The sequence below is a fragment of the Protobothrops mucrosquamatus genome, unplaced genomic scaffold (genome assembly GCF_001527695.2).
Source record: "Protobothrops mucrosquamatus isolate PMUCROS unplaced genomic scaffold, P.Mucros_1.0 scaffold2599, whole genome shotgun sequence".
Classification (NCBI taxonomy): domain Eukaryota; kingdom Metazoa; phylum Chordata; class Lepidosauria; order Squamata; family Viperidae; genus Protobothrops; species Protobothrops mucrosquamatus.
Window position 1 is genome coordinate 397,074 of NW_015388653.1, and position 18,251 is coordinate 415,324.

The 18,251-nt window shown below is 47.7% G+C and overlaps 1 protein-coding gene across 1 annotated transcript in view; it reads right to left on the bottom strand.

The window, feature by feature from the left end:
* Window positions 1-2,307: 2,307 nt before the first annotated feature.
* PPP2R5B (protein phosphatase 2 regulatory subunit B'beta) overlaps window positions 2,308-18,251 on the bottom strand; it is a 31,895-nt gene continuing 15,951 nt past the window's right edge. The window contains exons 4-14 of the mRNA XM_015825332.1: window positions 14,772-14,873; window positions 14,498-14,590; window positions 12,648-12,778; window positions 10,635-10,694; window positions 8,684-8,792; window positions 7,947-8,000; window positions 6,747-6,797; window positions 6,496-6,615; window positions 5,546-5,673; window positions 3,628-3,729; window positions 2,308-2,437 (exon numbers count right to left, since the gene is read on the bottom strand). Coding sequence (XP_015680818.1) covers window positions 2,308-2,437; window positions 3,628-3,729; window positions 5,546-5,673; window positions 6,496-6,615; window positions 6,747-6,797; window positions 7,947-8,000; window positions 8,684-8,792; window positions 10,635-10,694; window positions 12,648-12,778; window positions 14,498-14,590; window positions 14,772-14,873 — 1,080 coding nt within the window. The remainder of the gene's footprint in view (window positions 2,438-3,627; window positions 3,730-5,545; window positions 5,674-6,495; window positions 6,616-6,746; window positions 6,798-7,946; window positions 8,001-8,683; window positions 8,793-10,634; window positions 10,695-12,647; window positions 12,779-14,497; window positions 14,591-14,771; window positions 14,874-18,251) is intronic.

Below are 18,251 nucleotides of genomic sequence, written 5' to 3' on the forward strand. Positions count from 1 at the left end.
AGAATTATAGGAACTAATTATTGATTGTTTTTTAAATATAAACCCAGACAACACGCTGTTTACCAAATATTAAGGTAATTATGTTAAAAAAAATCAATAAAATATTTTTTTTTTTTAAAAAAAGAAGAGACTGGACAGCCACTTGTCTAAAATGGTATAGGGTCTCCTGCTTGAGCAGGAGGTTGGACTAGAAGACCTCCAAGGTCCCTTCCAGTTCTATTCTGATTGATTTGACTAGCACTGATGTAACCTAGTTGGGTCATGAAACATCTGCAAGAAAATAACCAAGCTCAGAGAGCACCAAGGGAATTACAGTTCAACTCTGAGCTACAAAAATTGTGTTTTTTTTTTTTAAAAAATCCTTTTCTGCTCAGTCCCCATCCAGGTGCAGCAGGGTTGAAGAACCCATTTCAGGTTGCTTCCCAGATGTTCTGAGTCTCTCAGCATCCCAAGCCGGATGCAGTCCGACACATCTGTTTGCTGACACCTCCAGAGAAAAGAATTAATTGCTTTCAGGGTGTTTTTATGGGCAGCCTTTCCCCCCCCCCCCCCGCAAGCAAGGCCCATCTGAGAGGCTACTGTGGTGGGTTTCCTGCACTGCATCCTGCCATAAGATTTTGGTGGTTGAAATTGACTCTCCTACGTCCTAAATACACATAACAGGCACACGCGCACACAGACACACACCCAGAGCCTGCTACAACCCGGTGAAGTCACCCAGTGTCCTATCCAGCAAATATGTCTTCCCCAAGGTCAGGGACCTGGGAGGGGGTAGGGGGAAGAAGAAGAAGAAGAAGAAGAAGAAGAAGAAGAAGAAGAAGAAGAAGAAGAAGAAGAAGAAGAAGAAGAGGAAGAGGAAGAGGAAGAGGAAGAGGAAGAGGAAGAGGAAGAGGAAGAAGAAAAAGAAAAAGAAAAAGAAAAAGAAAAAGAAAAAGAAAAAGAAAAAGAGGAAGGAGGAGGAAAGAGGAAGAATTAGAAAGAGGAGGAGGAAAGAGGAAATGAACAGGGAGGAGGAGGAGTTAGTTGTTAGAGGACAAAAGATAGGAGGAAGGAGAAGAGGAAGAGGGAGAGGGAGAGGGAGAAGGAAAGAAGATAGGGGAAGGAGAAGAGGAGAAGAGGAGAAGGAAGGAAGAGGAGAAGGAAGGAAGAGGAGAAGAGGAGGAAGAGAATGGGGGGGGGAGGAGTTAGAGGAGAAAAGAAGATAGGAGGAAGGAGGAGAAGAGAAAATGGGAGGAGGAAGATAGGAGGAAAAGAGGAGGAGGAGAAATGGAGGAAGGAGGAGAAATGGAGAGGAGAAGGAGAAGGGCAGGCTTGTTCCGGCCATGGGCAAAAGCAGCCCTTGACAAGGGAAATCCTTTGGGCGCTCCCCGTTCTGGCCCTGTGCGAAGTATCTCGGGGGGGTGTGTGTTCTGAAACCCCCTGGGGAACACAAACCAAAGAAAGGGGGCACACAGAGACACCCCCTGCACGTGCCCCCCCCACCCAGAACTGCAGAGGACAAAGTGAAGACCACCTGCATCCTCTCTCGCACACGCAGCCACATAGCCGGCCAGACGCAACTGCAAACCCACATAAACAATTGGGTGGGTGGGAGCAAATTTCTTCCCCACGCCAAGACCACCACACGCTTTTGAACACACGCACCCTGCGCAGGCCTCTCCCGGGACGGCAGCCCCTTCTTCTCTGGTGGCACATGCCCCCCCCCCGAGAACCATTCTTCTGCCTGCTGCCCCTCCTCACCAGCAAAAGAGGAGACGGACCCTTGGGGGGAAGGAAGCGTGGGGTTAGGAGGTGAGGGGGGGCTCTACAGCCCTGGGGTCAGGGTCACTACTACAGGGTGGGCATTTTCGCTGGCCTGGAGTACCAGGGGAGGGGGAGGAGCCCTGTCCCCCTCCCTCTTCGGTATTGCACTCCAATTCTCCCCCCCCCAAGAGATGGGAAATAGATTTGGGTACAACCGTGCCTTAGAAGGCCACACCCCTCCCGATCTAACCGTTGCCCCCAACTGTCTTTGCAAGACTGTGCCTCCCCTATTATTTACAGGCCCATCAGTTTTTTTTTGGGGGGGGGAATCGCAGGCCAGCAGGGGGCTCTGCCAACTCCTCTCTGCCCCCTCCCTCTGCTGCCCCCCCAGCCCAGCCCCAAAACTCTGATCCTTTGCTTTCCAGCTGGCCTCGGTGGGGGGCAGCCGAGGACGGGAGGTCCAGTTCAGCACACGATGGAGGGGAGGGCGCCAGCTGTCGCAGACTGGGACGATGGAGGGCTCCCACCGCCCACGGGGGTCATTTCCAGGAGCGGAGGGGGCTCCTAGCTGGCCAGGGTGCGTTGCAAATTCAGGCGGTTCATCTTGGCTTCTTCCAAGCCTTGCAGTTTCTGCAGCTGAAGTTCGTCCAGATGCCTCCAGAGCTCCTGGCGTTCCTTCTCCTTCTTCAGTTCCCTGTGGGGAGGGGCAGGAGGGGGTGGTCAGGGGCAAAGGAGGAGGCTTCCTATCCACCACCACCCTCCGGTCCATCTCCCCCCAACCAGGTGCACAGAAGAATGTCAGAATTCAGAATTAACAGTGTTGAGGGGAAACCTTGCAGGTTTTCTAGAGATTGGACAGCTATTGGGCCAAAAAAAATTGTACCTAAGTCAGGGGTCCCCAATCCCCGGGCTGCGTCTCGCTCCCAAGCCGTGGCCTATTCAGAACCGGACTGCAAGAGCGATGGGCCGGTGCACGTGCACACATGCGTGCAGCTCAACTTGGGCAAGTTGGGATGCATGCGCATGCATGTGCACGCTGGCCCGCAGCTCATGTGGCCTGGTTCCCCTCTCCCCCCACCCAGCCAGGCCTCCAAGCCACAAAGGTTGAGGACTGCTGGTTTCAGAGACCACCCCCTCCTCTCATGGATGGTTTAGCTGGTTTTCCTGAATATATAATCTAGAATTAAGGAGAAATTTCCTGACAGTTGAGAACAATTAATCAGTGGAACGACTTGCCACCAGAAGTTGTGGGTGCTCCATCACTGGAGGCTTTTAAGAGACTGGACAACCATTTGACTGGAATGTTATAGGGTCTCCTGCTTGAGCAAGGGGTTGGACTAGAAGACCTCCGAGGTCCCTTCCAACTCTGTTATTCTGTATTTTATCCTTGGGATCCCTTCTAAGTCCACAATTCTGTGATAGTTGCATGAACCATCAACTAACACAATGAGCTGGCTTGGTACAAGATGGCAAGCCCACCCCCCGCCCAGCCCAATTCACAAGACCAAGCCAAGCTTAGCATCTCATGTGAATTTGGTCGTACTGTTTCAGGCATGCAGAAAGGGAAATATTGTAAACTCAGTGTTTAGGGTAGGCATGTCTAATCTTGGCAACTTGAAGACCCATGAACTTCAACTCCCAGAATTCCCTAGCCAGCCAAGTCCATGGGTGGACTTGGAATTCCCTAGCCAGCCAAGTTGCCAAGGCTGGACATCCTTGGTTTAGCCTGTCCGGCTTTCCAACCACATCTTCTGAAACTAGACAACATGGAGGACCACCACCCTTCCTGGACCAGACAGCTCTATTCTTCGGTTCCATCACCAGAGTTGCTCCCCCACCATCTCCTCACCCCCACGGTTCACACACTCACACAAACACACTTACTGCTGCTTCTCCACCTTGTAGGAGGCAGTGAGTTCATCAAAGAGCTTGCCATTCATCTCCATGAAGGTCTTGAGGACGTTGTAGACCAGAGACACAATGGTCCTGGGAAGAGAGATGGGATGGGATGGTGAGGACAAGGAGAAGATGAACCTGGGACACACAGAGGCCGACATCCCTACAGTCCCACAACTATGACAACTCGCCATGGCCAACTTGCTGTGGGACAACTTGCTGCAAGACAAGAGTCACACTAATATCGAAGAAATAGTTGAATAGAATCATTAAGGAAAGGATGCCAAATAAGGGATAAAATAAAATGTGAATGACAAAAAATAATGTATATATTTTTAATTGTCTATGGAGATTCTCCATCATTCAGGTCACGGTTGTCCCAAAGATACTTTTTCAGGAGGCAACTGGACTTTTTTGTTCTTTCTTTGAAGACGTTTCGCTTCTCATCCAAGAAGCTTCTTCAGCTCTGACTAGATGGTGGGGAATGGAAGAATTTATACTCCTGGCAGAGAGCTGGTCATTTACACTTTTAATAACAATAATCTTTATCGATTAGCCCGCGGGCCATATCAAGGTGCAGAGTTCTAAACACACATTCTACTAAAATGCAGTAAAAACAATTTAGAATGGAATTAGTTAAAATATAATTTAGGATAACATAGAAATAAAATACCATTTAAAATGAAATTGGGATTAAAATAACATTTTTAAAATGAAATTAGAATCAAATACGGCGATGTAAGATGTAGAGAGATAAAATATGATAAAATTATATTTCACTACCACCCCTACAATCTACCCCCCAATCAGTCTCATATATGCCGATCTCTCAGCCGAACCATTTTGCTCAGGTACTGTGCTGTGTTAAATGTAATTTTTAAATTTGGCCGCACATAAGGGAAGTTATTTTGATATGGGGACTTGCACTTTTAGAGAGTTGTTGAGAGTCGTGGGGATGAACGCCCTTTGAATGGTGTGGAACTATGAATGGATTTCCAGGAAACATTGCAGGCTACAGGAACCATCTGCGCTTCAGTTGGAGATGCAGACACCCCAGACTCATCCCCAACAGCCTGCACCTGTCTCCAACTGCAAAGGGACGCAGGGCTGAAAACATCCTGTAGCCAAGGCGGCTCCACTCCCATTTACACCACTCAGATGACCCTGAAAACACAGATAAACCTCCAAGTGGCCTCAACGGCTCTCTGAAAGGATGCAAATGACCAGTTTTTCCGCAAGGAGTATAAATCCTTCCATTCCCCACCATCCAGTCAGAGCTGAAGAAGCTTCTTGGATGAGAAATGAAACGTCTTCAAAGAAAAACAAACAGCTGGTCATTTGCATTCCTTTAGCGAGGCGTTGAGGCCACTTGGTGGTTTATCTGTGTCCTCAGGGTCATCTGAGTGGTGCAAATGGATGTGGACTCTTATTGGAACTGCTGAAAGGACAGTGTTCCACACCCATTTGCACCACTCAGGTGACCCTGAGGACACAGATAAACCTCCAAGTGGCCTCAACGGCTCTCTGAAAGAAGGCAAATGACCAGCTGTCTGCAAGGAGTATAAATCCTTCCATTCCCCACCATCCAGTCAGAGCTGAAGAAGCTTCTTCAGAGGAGAAGCGAAACGTCTTCAAAGAAAGAACAAGAAAGTCCAGTTGCCTCCTGAAAAAAGCACCTTTTGGGATATTTTTATTGATTTTAAATAATTAAACTGAATTACTGAATTGTCCTGCAGCAACGTGTCCCGTGGTGAGCAGACCATGGCGAGTTGTCCCATTCCGACTGACAGGAAGCACAACCTAGGAAGTGGGAAGTGGACTTTCCCCAGGTGGGTTTTCTAACGTGGGGGAGATCTGAGGAAGCCTTCCTTCTCTGACCACGTTCTCCCCGGTGCGGCGGACTCACGGGTTCCAGTGCTCCTTGGAGACACGGTAGAGCGTGCCGAAGATGGTAGGAAGTACCGTGTGACAATTGTCCTCCACCAGGCTCAGGATGTATTCGTTGTTCCAGAAATACAGCGCCCGTTCAGCCACCTGGTTTGGGGAGAAGGGGGCCATGAGCATTTGAAAGCCCACCAAAAAGTCCCTACCCCAGCTACCTTTAATCTAGGGAGTCCTCGACTTGCAAATACGGTGGAGCCCATTTTTTGATTTTTCTTCCTACAGTTGTTAAGCGAATCATTGCAGTTGTTAAGTTAGTAACCCGGTTGTTAAGTGAATCTGGCTTCCCCACTGATTTTGTTTGTCAGAAGGTCGCAAAAGGGGATCACATGACCCCGGGACACTCTGACCGTCACAAATATAAATCAGTTGTCAAGCCCCGAATTTTGATCCCGTGACCTTGGGGATGCTGCAACAGTCATTAAGTGTGAAAAATGGTCACAAGTCGCTTTTTTCAGTGCCTTTGTAACTTAGGTCACTAAATGAATGGTTGTAAGCAGAGGACTACCTGCAAGGCAGTCTTTGAATTACGACCAATTGCTTAACAATGCCTCGAAGTTTTGACGGCCTCAGAAAAAGGGACTTATGACCCACCCTCAAAGTTACAACTGTTGCACCATCCCCTGCAGTCCCCTGATCACAATTCATCACAATTGTACTACAGTTGCAACCTTCCCACTGGCTTCCAATAAGCAAAGTCAATTGGAGGGGAGAGGAAGCCAGATTCACTTAGTGACCACACAATTCACTTAACAAGCATGACCGCAGTAAACACGGTTGTAAAATGCAGTCCTGGACAGGTGACGACTTGCTTAATGACCGCATTGCTTGGCAACTGAAATTCCATACCCCGAGTGTGGGCGTAAGATGGTTCCCCCCTCCCACCCTTTGCTCAGTGCCCCCTCCCCAAGGCACCTGGAAGTGGGGGCTGGCGATGCACCGGGCCACTTGCTTGAAGAGCGGCTCCTGGATCTTCACAAACTGCGACGGTTCGATGACGTCCAGGATCTCCTCAATTTCTCCTAAGAGCATCACCTGATCAAGGGGGGGGAAGAGAGGAGATGAAAAGAGGGGGGCCCTCTAGCAGCAGACAGGCTGATGCATTTGCAGGACTCTCCCCCCATTTGCACGCGTTCCCTCCTCCCTTCCTCGCCGCCACCCTGTACCTCTTTTTGGGTGCAGGTCTTCGGCCAATATTTCAACAGGCCGCGGATCACCTGCCAAAGGAAAGAAAGTTATTTATTCGTTTTTATTCAGCATGTGGCGTCTACAGAGGTCATGCAATCATTGATATGCACATTTACTTTAAATAAGGCGCCAGCAAATATATATATATATGTAGTTCTCGACTTACAACCGTTCACTTAGCGACCAAAGTTAGAACGGCAGTGAAAAAAGTGATCTATGACCATTTTTCACACGTATGACCGTTGCAGTCTTCCCACGGTCACGTGATCAAGATTCAGATGCTTGGCAACTAACTCGTACTTATGACAGTCACTGTGTCCTGGGGGTCATGTGATCCCCTTTTGTGACCTTCTGACCAGCAAAGTCAATGTGGAAGCCAGATTCACTTAACGACTGTGTTTCTAACTGTAGTGATTCACTTAACAACTGGGGCAAGAAAGTTTGTGAAGTGGGGCAAAATTCACTTATCAAATGTCTCCTTTAACAACCAAAATTTTGGGCTCAGTTCTGGTCGTAAGTCAAGGACTACCTTGTATGTATCATTATTTTATATGTATCCTTTGTAGATGATGGATCCAAACTCCCTGCCTCTTAACGAAACGTAGCCTCTTCCAGAATCATCTAAATATTTAAGTGGTCTTTATTCTGGAGGCATGCTGCTCCTAGCAATGGAGGCTCTACTGCCAGTTTTCAAAGCTTTACACAGCTTGGAGGCCTGCTCTTTCTTTATAAAAAAAGCCCTGTGGGAAATTGCTCAATTGTGGAGCAATTGTGGTCATAAAACAAGGACGACCTGTGTATATATAAGATATGTGGACCATACAATATGGGAGAAAAAATATTAAATTAAGATAAAACCATAAGACTATCGCCATAATATGGAGCCATAGAATTGCAATGGGATAGATGTTATACTTCAATAGAGAGAGAAAATGAAGGAGAGGGGGGAAAAATGGAATTTTAAGCCACCCAGAGTCACTTGGTGGGGTTGAGCACTTCTAGAAATGCAAGGAATAAACAAAAAGTAAACTCCTGCTGTGGATCAAAGGAGCCTCTCGCACCCAGGTCCGCTGCCATGCTGCCAAAACGTGCCCAGCCACCTGTGGCCCTCCACCCTACTGGGGCCATGAGCCCTGCCCTGCTGCTTGTCCCCTACCCCTTGCAAAGGCCGGACTCACGTGCTCGGTCAGCGTGGCATCTTTTTCCAAGAACTGGACCACGCAGTAGGCCAGCTGGAAGAGAGGAGAGGAGACCATTTCTCAAGGTCCTTCTTTCATTTCATTTCATTTCATTTATTCAATTTGTATCCCGCCCTTCTCCCAAGGGACTCAGGGCGGCTCACAACATTTTTTAAAACAAAAACAAACCCACAATCCCCGCCGAATAAAACCAATTAAAACCCAAATATTTTAAGTTGTGATATTTTAAGTTGTGATATTTAAAATTTTCTAAAAATCAACCCACACTGCTGCCCCCCCTTCTGCTTCTGCAGCCCACAGCCAGCCTAGGCGTTAATCCCAGAAAGCCAGCTAGTGCACGGATAGGAGGCCACTCAGAAATCCCACAGCAACAGCCAGGGCAGACCAGTTCCCTGCGTGAGACCTTTGTCTGTTCTTCTCCCCTCTTATCCTGACCGGGATAAGACTAAGACTTCCCTTTTCAACCTGCAGGTTTGTCACAACAAAGGATACTGCTATTGCGAGCCTGGGTGCCCCCCCCTCATTTTCCTTGGGGGCAGTGTGGACAGTGGACCCCCGCCCCACAGGGAGGTAAGTCCAGTGAGAGTGGGCGCAGAGCAATAGAATCCAGGTCAGGGGCGCAAAGAGCCGAGGACCCTCGGGCGCCTCCCTGAACCGCGGAGCGCCCTGAGCGCTCCTCTCTGCCACCCACCCATCCCCGGGCACTGCTGGCTCACCTGGGCATGGAAAATGGAGAGGGACTTGACGGAGTGAAGCGGGATGAGGACCCGGATGAGGAACTGCTTGTGTTCCGCCTTCAAGGGCAGGGCGAAGCCGTTGATGATGCTGAAAGCGAAGCCGAGGGAGGGGTTTACGGGAGGGAGGGTCATCCCTTGCAGGGTCGTCGTTGTAGCAGCCAATTTCTCGTATCAGTGGCGGGGGAGCTAGATCAGGGCTTCCCAACTAAGCAACTTGGAATGAGTGGACTTCAATTCCCAGAATTCCCCTAGCCAGAATTTCCCAGAGGTTGAGAAATATGGATGTAAATGAATTTAAGAATCATCTCCAGTTTTACATTTCTTTCTTTCTTTTTCTTTCTTTTCTTTCCATTCTTTTTTCTCTTCTTCCCATCCCCTTTCCTTCTTTCTTTTCCCTACCTTCTTTTTCCTTCCTTCCTTCCTTCCTTTTTTCTTTCTTCTTTCTTGCTTCCTTTTTTTTCCTTTTTTCCTTCCTTCCTTCCCTCCCTTCCTCTCCCTCTCCTCCTCTCCCTTTCCTTTCCTTCTCTCCTCTCCCTCTCCCTTTCTCCCTCTCCTCCCTCTCTCCTCCCCTCCCTCTCCTTCTCTTCTCTCCCTCTCCTCCCTTTCTCCCTCTCCTCTCTCTTCTCCTTCTCTCCCTCTCTCCTTCTCCCTCTTCTCCTTCTCTCCTCTCCTCTCCCTCTCCCCTCCCTCTCCTCTCCCCTTTCCTTCTCTCCCTCTTCTTCTCTCCCTCTCCTCTCCTCTCTCTCCTCTTCCCTCCTCTCCCTCTTCTTCTCTCCCTCCTCTCCTTCTCTCCCTCTCTCCTTTCCCTTCCTCTCCTTCTCTCCCGTCCCTCCTTCTCTCTTCTCCTTCTCCCCCTCTTCTCTCCCTCTCCTTTCCTCCCTCTTCTCCTTCTCCCTCTCCTCTGCTTCTCTCTTCCTCCCTCTTCTCCTTCTCTCCTCTCCCTCTCCTTTCCTTCTCTCCCTCTCCTCTTTCCTCCTCCCCTCCTTTCCTCCTCTCCCTCTCACTCGCCTCCTTTCCTTCTCTCCCTCTCCTCTCTCCTCTCCTTCTTTCCCTCTCCTCTCTTCTCCCTCTCCTCTCCTTCTCTCCGTCCCCCCTTCTAACAGTTTTGAAACCTTTCTGGGTTTCTTTATTTATTTTTGATGAAGGCTTCCAGCCCGGCCCTCCATTTTCTGCTATTTCTCCTGGCCTCCGCTCTGCAGTTCAACTTCCAAAGCCTCATCCTTCACCCCAAAAGGAGCCCGGCTTGGCAGGTGCCCAAAGGATGCACAGGGGAGAATTGGATTTGCTTAACAACTGTGGTCCCCCCCCAAAAAAATCAGGCGTAATGACCGGATCGCTTAGGGGTGGGACTTCTGGTCCCAATTTTGGTCTTAAGGACTACCTACAACAAAAAGTGACTTTTACAATACACTAAAATAAGCTGAAAGGTGGGCATTTCCTTTTGGGTACTAAGGATCATGTAAAAACAGGTGGAAACTGGAGAGCCAACTGATGAGCCAATCAGGTCAAAGGATCTCCGTATGTTCAGTCTACGGATAAGAGAGGAAAACAGTCTCCAAATATTCCAAGGGCTGCTGCAGGGAAGAAGAAAAAACGTCGCTTCTGTTCTCCTGTGGGCAGGAGGAGGACCAGTGGACTCTAAAACCATAGTTCTTAAGAAATCCAGATCAGGAGGAATTGTTTATACCGGCAGCCTGTGGAACAGACTGCCACATGAATTCTCCTTGGCTAAAGATCTTCGACCCGGAGGCTGGAGGGCCCTCCTTCAGAGAGGCTCTCCTGAATCCTACCCTAAGCAGGGGGTTGGGACTAGATGACCTTGGAGCTCCCTTCCGTCGGGAGGAAACTGTGCTTTAAAGGGCGGGGGGAACGGCCATCCTTACACGCCCTAACGGAGGAGCCTCGCTTCTCCCAGCCCCGAAAGATTTACCTCCCCAGGATTTCTAACAACTCCGCCACTCCGTTGAAATGCTCCGTCTCGTAGATGAACCTGTCGGGCGGAAGGAAAAGAAGAAACAGGGAAGGCTGCCATTTCTCGCCATTGTCTTCCCCGCCGGATGAGCCCGCAGAGGCAACTCTCTCCCTCCTCTCCCCTTTGCCCCCTTTCCTCATCCTTCCCACCTTCATGAAAGGCAACAGGGAGTCCCCGTTTAGTGACCACTCGAAGTTACAATGGCATGGAAAAAAGCGACTTCTGACCGTTTTTCACACTTAACGATCACTGTGGCATCCCGGTGGTCGTGTGATCAGAATCCAGACCCCTGGCAACCAATTTGTGTTAATGACCGTTGCAGTGTCCTGGTGTGTGTGTGTGTGTGTGTGTGTCACGTGATCCCCTTTTGCGATCTTCTGACACGCAAAGTCAACAGGGGGTTAAGCCAGGTTCACTTAACGACCGTGTGACTAACTGAACGACTGCAGTGATTCACTTAACAACTGGGTCAAGAAAGGTTGTAAAATGGGCACAACTCACTTAACAATGGTCTCGCTTTGCCAAGGACAATTTGGGCAAAATTGTGGTCGTTAAGTCCAGGACTACCTGTACCATGATGCCAAGCTAGCCCAAGACCGGGAGACAATCCAGAAGATTCCCGATCAGAAGAGTCTTTCCCTCTAATAAGTAGCCTTCCCACTCTAGAACGGAATGGAAGAGAATCCAGGGGGATCTTGGACTCTCTCACACAAAGTGGGTTCACAGTGCAAAGACCCAGCCCCACCCACCTGCTCTAAGCATCGGGGGGGGGGGCTAAACAGATGCAGATGATGCAAAACTAGCCATTCCAGGTTTCTTTTAACCATGAGAAATGGGGTGCAAATATTTTAAATTAATGTATCTCAGACTTGGCCCCTTTAAGGCATGTGGAGGTTCAGCTCCCAGAATTCCCCACCCAACATCTTTAATATGGGTGGACTTCAATTCCCAGAATTTCCCTGTTTGCATGCTTTAAGATGGGTGGGCTTTGACCCACAGAAATCCCTAACTAGCATGCTTTAAGAGAAATGGGATGCAAATATTTTAAATTAATGTATCTCAGACTTGGCCCCTTTAAGGCATGTGGAGGTTCAGCTCCCAGAATTCCCCACACAACATCTTTAATATGGGTGGACCTCACCTCCCAGAATTCCCCAGCCAGCATGGTTTAAGATGGATGAAGTTCGACTTCCAGAATTCCGCAGCCAACATGCTTTAAATTTAAAATATATGGACATCAAGTCCTAGAATTCCCCAGCCAGCATGCTTTAAGATGGATGGACTTCAACTCCAGCCTGTAGGCTGGGGAATTCTGGGAGTTAAAAGGCCACACATTTTAAAGGGGCCAAATCTGAAAAAAACATTTGTTTTAAATCCACCCATTTAGGCTTCAACAAGTCACGGTTCTTGGGAAATTAAGGCAGTGAGAAGGAATCAGCTGGCTGAGAAAAGAGCACAGAATTAACTCTTTGGGCCTGCTGGCATGCCCCTCTGGCCCCCCAATATCTTGCCATTCGAATAATTTCAGCTGTGGATGAAGGGCTTTGGCCTCCAACATATTTAGACAGCATTTGGTTAGAGAAAAGAGTGCATGGGCCACTATCTAGCATGGTGTTTCTCAAGCTTGGCCACTTAAAAGACTAGTGGACTTCAAGTCCCAGAATTCCCCAGCCAGCAGGCTGGAGTTGAAATCCACTCATCTTAAAGATATCAGCTGCCAAATTCTGGGACTTAAAAGTTCATCCAGCTTAAAAGATACTGGCTGGGGAATTCTGGGAGTTGAAGTCCACCTGTCCTAAAGTGGCCTAAACTTGAAAACTGCTCTACAGCCTCAGTTGATAAGGTTCTCCTAGGAATTAATCAGAGACTTTGTGCAAGATTAGAAATTAGAAAATGTTGCAGACAACACAACAGACCTTCATCGTTTTGGGATGAAAACCCAGGCAAACCTAAGGCGAAGAAGCCACTCACCTCAAAAAAATGTTATTGCATTGCTTGCGAATATACGCCCGAAGGCCCAGGAATTTGCCGTAAACCCGATGAAGGATGGTCTTGAGGTATTCACGTTCCCTGGGGTCTTCGCTGTCGAACAATTCTAGCAGCTGAAGGGGGACGAAAGAGAAAAAAGAGCATTGCCAAAGATTTGGAAGGTTTTCTGTTTCATGACCTTAATTGCATTGTAAGTTATTAAAACCATCCTAATGGGCAAGGCTAGGATTGTTATATTTTATTATTCTATTTCTCTTCTTTTCTCTTCTATTCCACACCATCCATTCTATTCTATTCTATTCTATTCTATTCTATTCTATTCTATTCTATTCTATTCTATTCTATTCTATTCTATTTATTCCATTCCATTCCATTCCATTCCATTCCATTCCATTCCATATTCTATTCTATTCTATTCTATTCTATTCTATTCTATTCTATTCTATTCTGTTCTGTTCTGTTCTGTTCTGTTCTGTTCTGTTCTGTTCTATTCTATTCTATTCTATTCTATTCCATTCCATTCCATTCCATTCCATTCCATTCCATATTTTCTGTTCTGTTCTGTTCCGTTCTATTCTATCTTATCTATTTTGTGTCTTGGCCCCATTTCTCATCTGTGGGGAAGCTGTTCCTAGCTTAAGCAGGTAATCCTCAACATATGTCCCCAGTTGGGATCAGATTTTGGTCACTAAGCAAGTCATCATATGACTGGGTCAGATTTTATTCCAGGTCATCTTCGACTTACAACCATTTGTTTAGTGATCGTTTGCAGTTACAACAGAACTGAAAGAAGTGACTGATGACCATTTTTCACAGTTATGACCGTTGCACCATCCCCACAGTCACGTGATCAGAATTCAGATGCTTGTCAACTGACTCGTAGTTATGACAGTTGCAGCATCCTGGGGTCTCATCCATCACCTCCAGTGATGGAGCACCAACAACCTCCCTCCCTCCCTCCCTCCCTCCCTCTCTCTGTATCTTATCTCATAGAATCATAGAGCAGAAAAGACCTCCGAATTCTAGTTCAACCCCCTGCTCAAGCAGAAGGCCCTAGATCAGGGGTCTTCAAAGTTGGCCCTTTTATGACTTGTGGACTTCAACTCCCAGAATTCCTCAGCTAGGCATGCTGGCTGAGGAATTCTGGGAGTTGAAGTCCACAAGTCGCAAAAGGCCCAAGTTTAAAGACCTCTGCCCTATACCGTATCCATCCATCCATCCATCCATCCATCTTATTTATCTCATAGAATCTTAGAGCAGAATGGACCATAGTGGTCTTCTATTCCAACCCCTGCCCAATCAGGAGACCTTATACCATTCCAGACAAATGGCTTCTCTTGACAATCTCCAGTGATGGAGCATCCACAACTTCTGGATCTATCTATCTATCTATCTATCTATCTATCTATCATCTATCTATCTATCTATCTATCTATCTATCTATCTATCTATCTATCATCTATCTATCTATCTATCTATCTATCTATCTATGGTATCTATCTATCTATCTATCTATCTATCTATTTATCTATCTAATCTATCTATCTATCTATCTATCTATCTATCTATCTATCTATCTATCTATCTATCTATCTATCTATCTATCTATCTATCTATCTATCACCATTTATCTCATAGAATCATAAAGAAGGGACCTCAGAGGTCTTCTAGTCCAACCCCCTGCTTGAGCAGGAGACCCCATATCATTTCAAACAGGTGATTGTCCAGTCTCTTCTTGAAAACCACCAGTGTTGGAGCACCCACAATTTCTGGAGGGAAGCCTTTCCACCATGATTCCCAGCCATAAAACCCTTCCTTTCCGTCTCACTTACCATCAATACGAATTTCTGGTCTATGTAGCGCTTGGCAACCGAGGGTTGGAAGTCTGGACTTTCAAGGAACCGGAGGAAAAATTCATATACAAGCTGGAAGGAGAAGAGAGGGAATCCATCAAATCCAACTCAACTTTCTTCTTCCACCAGGAGGCAAAGGTTGAGCGCCTTGAAAAAGTGGGGTTCCACCATGCCCAGCCGGTGATACATCCAAACCCTGGAGCTACTACTCAAGGGGACATCTTAATCTCACGGCCTTCAGAACGACTCTTACTTGGAGATGGGGCCAAGACGGTTCCAAGTTTGGTTCATCTTCTTCGGGATCAAACTCAGGGTTCTCACTGGGTGGAAGAATTCGGAAAATGTTGACTGAGATCTGCAGAGAGACGGGACAGATCAGCCCAAGCCCAAACCCTGGAAGTGAGATAACTTTTCAAGGTCAGCTGAGCCAACCAGAACAGACTCCACCCAAGCGTCAGATCCACAGAATCAGAATAGAGCTGGAAGGGACCTTTGAGGTCTTCTAGTCCAACCCCCTGCTTAAGCAGGAGACCCTATACTAGTTCTCTAAGAGGAAATTTCCTGTCAGTGGGAACAATTAATCAGCGGAACTCCTTGCCTCCAGAAGTTGTGGATGCTCCATCACTGGAGACTTTCAAGGAGAGATTGAATGGAATGTTATAGGGCAGTGATGGCGAACCTTTTAGAGACTGAGTGCCCAAACTGCAACCCAAACCCCACTTATTTCTCTCTGGGTACCAGGTGGGTGTGGCCCACTAGGTAGGCATGGCTGTGGTCATGGCAGACTGGATGTGGCCAAGGTGGGCGTGGTCTCCTCGATGTTGCTCATGGGGAGGGACACCTGTGGGGGCCGGGCAGGGTTGGGGGAGATCCAGGGGGTCTCTGGCAGGTGGGGTGGTGGGCAGGAGGCTCGTCCTGCGGGGTGAGACGAAGCAAGGCGAGGCAGGGCGGGGGTGCCATTGTCGCAGGGCAAGGCGAGGGAGGGACCGGGGCGGCCGCTGCCTGACACCATCGGCCCCCGCACACAGAGGCCAGCGAGCGCATGGGGGCCGACAGTGTCCGTCAGCAGCCACAGCCTGCCAGCCCCTCGACTGGCACACTCTGGGGCTCTGCAGCCCGCCAGCACTTCAGAGAAGCCGCCCCAGAGCTGGACAGCCGGCTGACAGCTGAGGAGGCGATGCAGTGGGTCGTGCCTGGGAAAAGGAGAGCATGCGAGGCCAGGAGGGAGGGGACAGGGGGGAGGCAAACCAGCCATGCTGGGATGCATCCGGGCACGTGGAACCTCGGCAAGTTAGCGGGCAGCTGGTTGAAGAGGGACGGCTGCCATCTCTGGGGCATGGCGCGCGTGCCCACAGAGAGGGCTCTGAGTGCCGCCTCTGGTACGCATGCCATAGGTTCGCCACCACTGTTATAGGGTCTCCTGCTTAAGCAGAGGGTTGGACTAGAACAGGGGTCTTCAAACTTGGCCCTTTTAGGATTTGTGGAATTCAACTCCCAGAATTCCTCAGCCAGGCACGCTGGCTGAGGAATTCTGAGAGTTGAAGTCCACAAGTCATAAAAGGGCCAGGTGTGACGACCCCTGGACTAGAACATCAGCAAGATTCCCCCCAACCCTGTTAGTCTGTTTTTTTGCTTTTATTATACATCAAATTTGAGGGGGGGAGGTGTCTCCAGGTCAGTGTTGACTCCTAGCAACTGCCTGGACTGGTCCCTGCAGGTTTTTTGGCAAGGTTTTTCACAAGTGGTTTGCCATTGCCTCCTTCCTAGGGATGAGAGTGTGTGACAGGCCCAAGGTCACCCAGCTGGCTCTGTGCCTAAGGCGGGATTAGAACACCCTACTGCCTGGTTTCTAAACCACAATACCAAACTGGCTCCCTTAGCCATCAATAGTGCCATTTTAGTTTAGTCTTCTTCTTCTTCTCATCAATAGTGCCATTTTAGTTTAGTCTTCTTCTTCTTCTCATCAATAGTGCCATTTTAGTTTAGTCGTCTTCTTCTTCTTCTTCTTCTTCTTCTTCTTCTTCTTCTTCTTCTTCTTCTTCTTCTTCTTCTTCTTCTTCTTCTTCTTCTTCTTCTTCTTCTTCTTCTTCTTCTTCTTCTTCTTCTCCTTCTCCTTCTCCTTCTCCTTCTCCTTCTCCTTCTCCTTGTTATCGGACATTGGTGATCATGTTGGCGATCCTGTTTTTATCAGCAACCGCACGAAAAAGTGCTGCTGAGTTTTCTCCAAACCAATCCCTTAGATTTTAATTTTATTAGAGTTTAATTTTAAAATGATTAAACAATGATTATTTACAAAGCAATTATATATGCATTTGTTTTACTAATTTAAACAATGAATAATGAATTTGTTGTTGTTGTTAGTTGCGAAGTCCAACCCCTCGCAACCCCATGGACAATGTTCTTCCAGGCCTTCCTGTCCTCTACCATCTTCTGGAGTCCATTTAAGCTCAAGCCTATTGCTTCAGTGACTCCATCCAGCCCCCTCCTTCTCTGTCGTCCCCTTCTTCTCTTGCCCTCCATCTTTCCCAGCATCAGGCTCTTCTCCAGGGAGTCCTTCCTTCCCATTAGGTGGCTAAAGTACTTGAGTTTCAACTTCAGGATCTGGCCTTCTAAAGAGCAGTCGGGGTTGATCTCCTCTAGGACTGACCGGTTGGATCGCCTTGCAGTCCAGGGGACTCGCAGGAGTCTTCTCCAGCACCAGAGTTCAAAGGCCTCAACTCTTTGGCGCTCAGCCTTTCTTATGGTCCAACTTTCACAGCCATACATTGCAACTGGGAAAACCATGGCCTTGACTCTACGCACTTTTGTTGGCAGGGTGATGTCTCTGCTTTTTAGTATGCTGTCTAGATTTGCCATAGCTTTCCTCCCCAGGAGCAAGCGTCTTTTAATTTCTTGGCTGCAGTCCCCCTCTGCGGTGATCTTGGAGCCCAGGAAGATAAAATCTGTCACTACCTCCATTTCTTCCCCATCTATTTGCTAGGAATTGAGAGGGCCGGATGCCATGATCTTGGTTTTCTTAATGTTGAGTTTCAAGCCAACTTTTGCACTCGAATAATGAATAAACATTGGCTATTTCTTACATGTTTGCATGTTTATAAATGTGGCCCACTAATTAACACATTTTATATAATGCGGCTCTCCCATTCGAGTTTGAAACTCCTTTTAAACTATTGGAAAACTGAAAGTTTAGATTAGATCTCCAAATAATTTAATTGTAAAGACAGAGCGACTTCTTAGATTCCCTGAAAACTACAATCTAAAAGGTATCTATCTTTTCTTCCTTTTGATAGCATGTGTGTGTATCATCTTCAATTCAGCATCACCTTCAACTTGATAAGGATAATAATGAGTAATGCTTTTGATAAGTAATTTCATTTTTCCATTTTTTTTATTGTGGTTTCTTCCTTCTTCCTTTCAGAAAAAAAGCACGATCAATATAAAACTCAGGAAGAATTATACAGATAGTCCTTGTTTAATGACCGTTCGAAGTTACAACGGCACTGAAAAAAGGGACCTATGGCTGTTTTTTCATATTCAACATGATCAAAATTCACACATTTGGCAACTGGCTCCTATTTACGACGGTTGCCGTGTCCCGGGGTCACGTGATCCCCTTTTGCAACCTTCTTACAAGCCAAGTCAGTGGTGAAGCCAGATTCACTTAACAACCGTGTTGCTAATGTAACAACTGCAGTGATTCACTTAGCAACTGTGGCAAGGAAGGTTGTAAAAT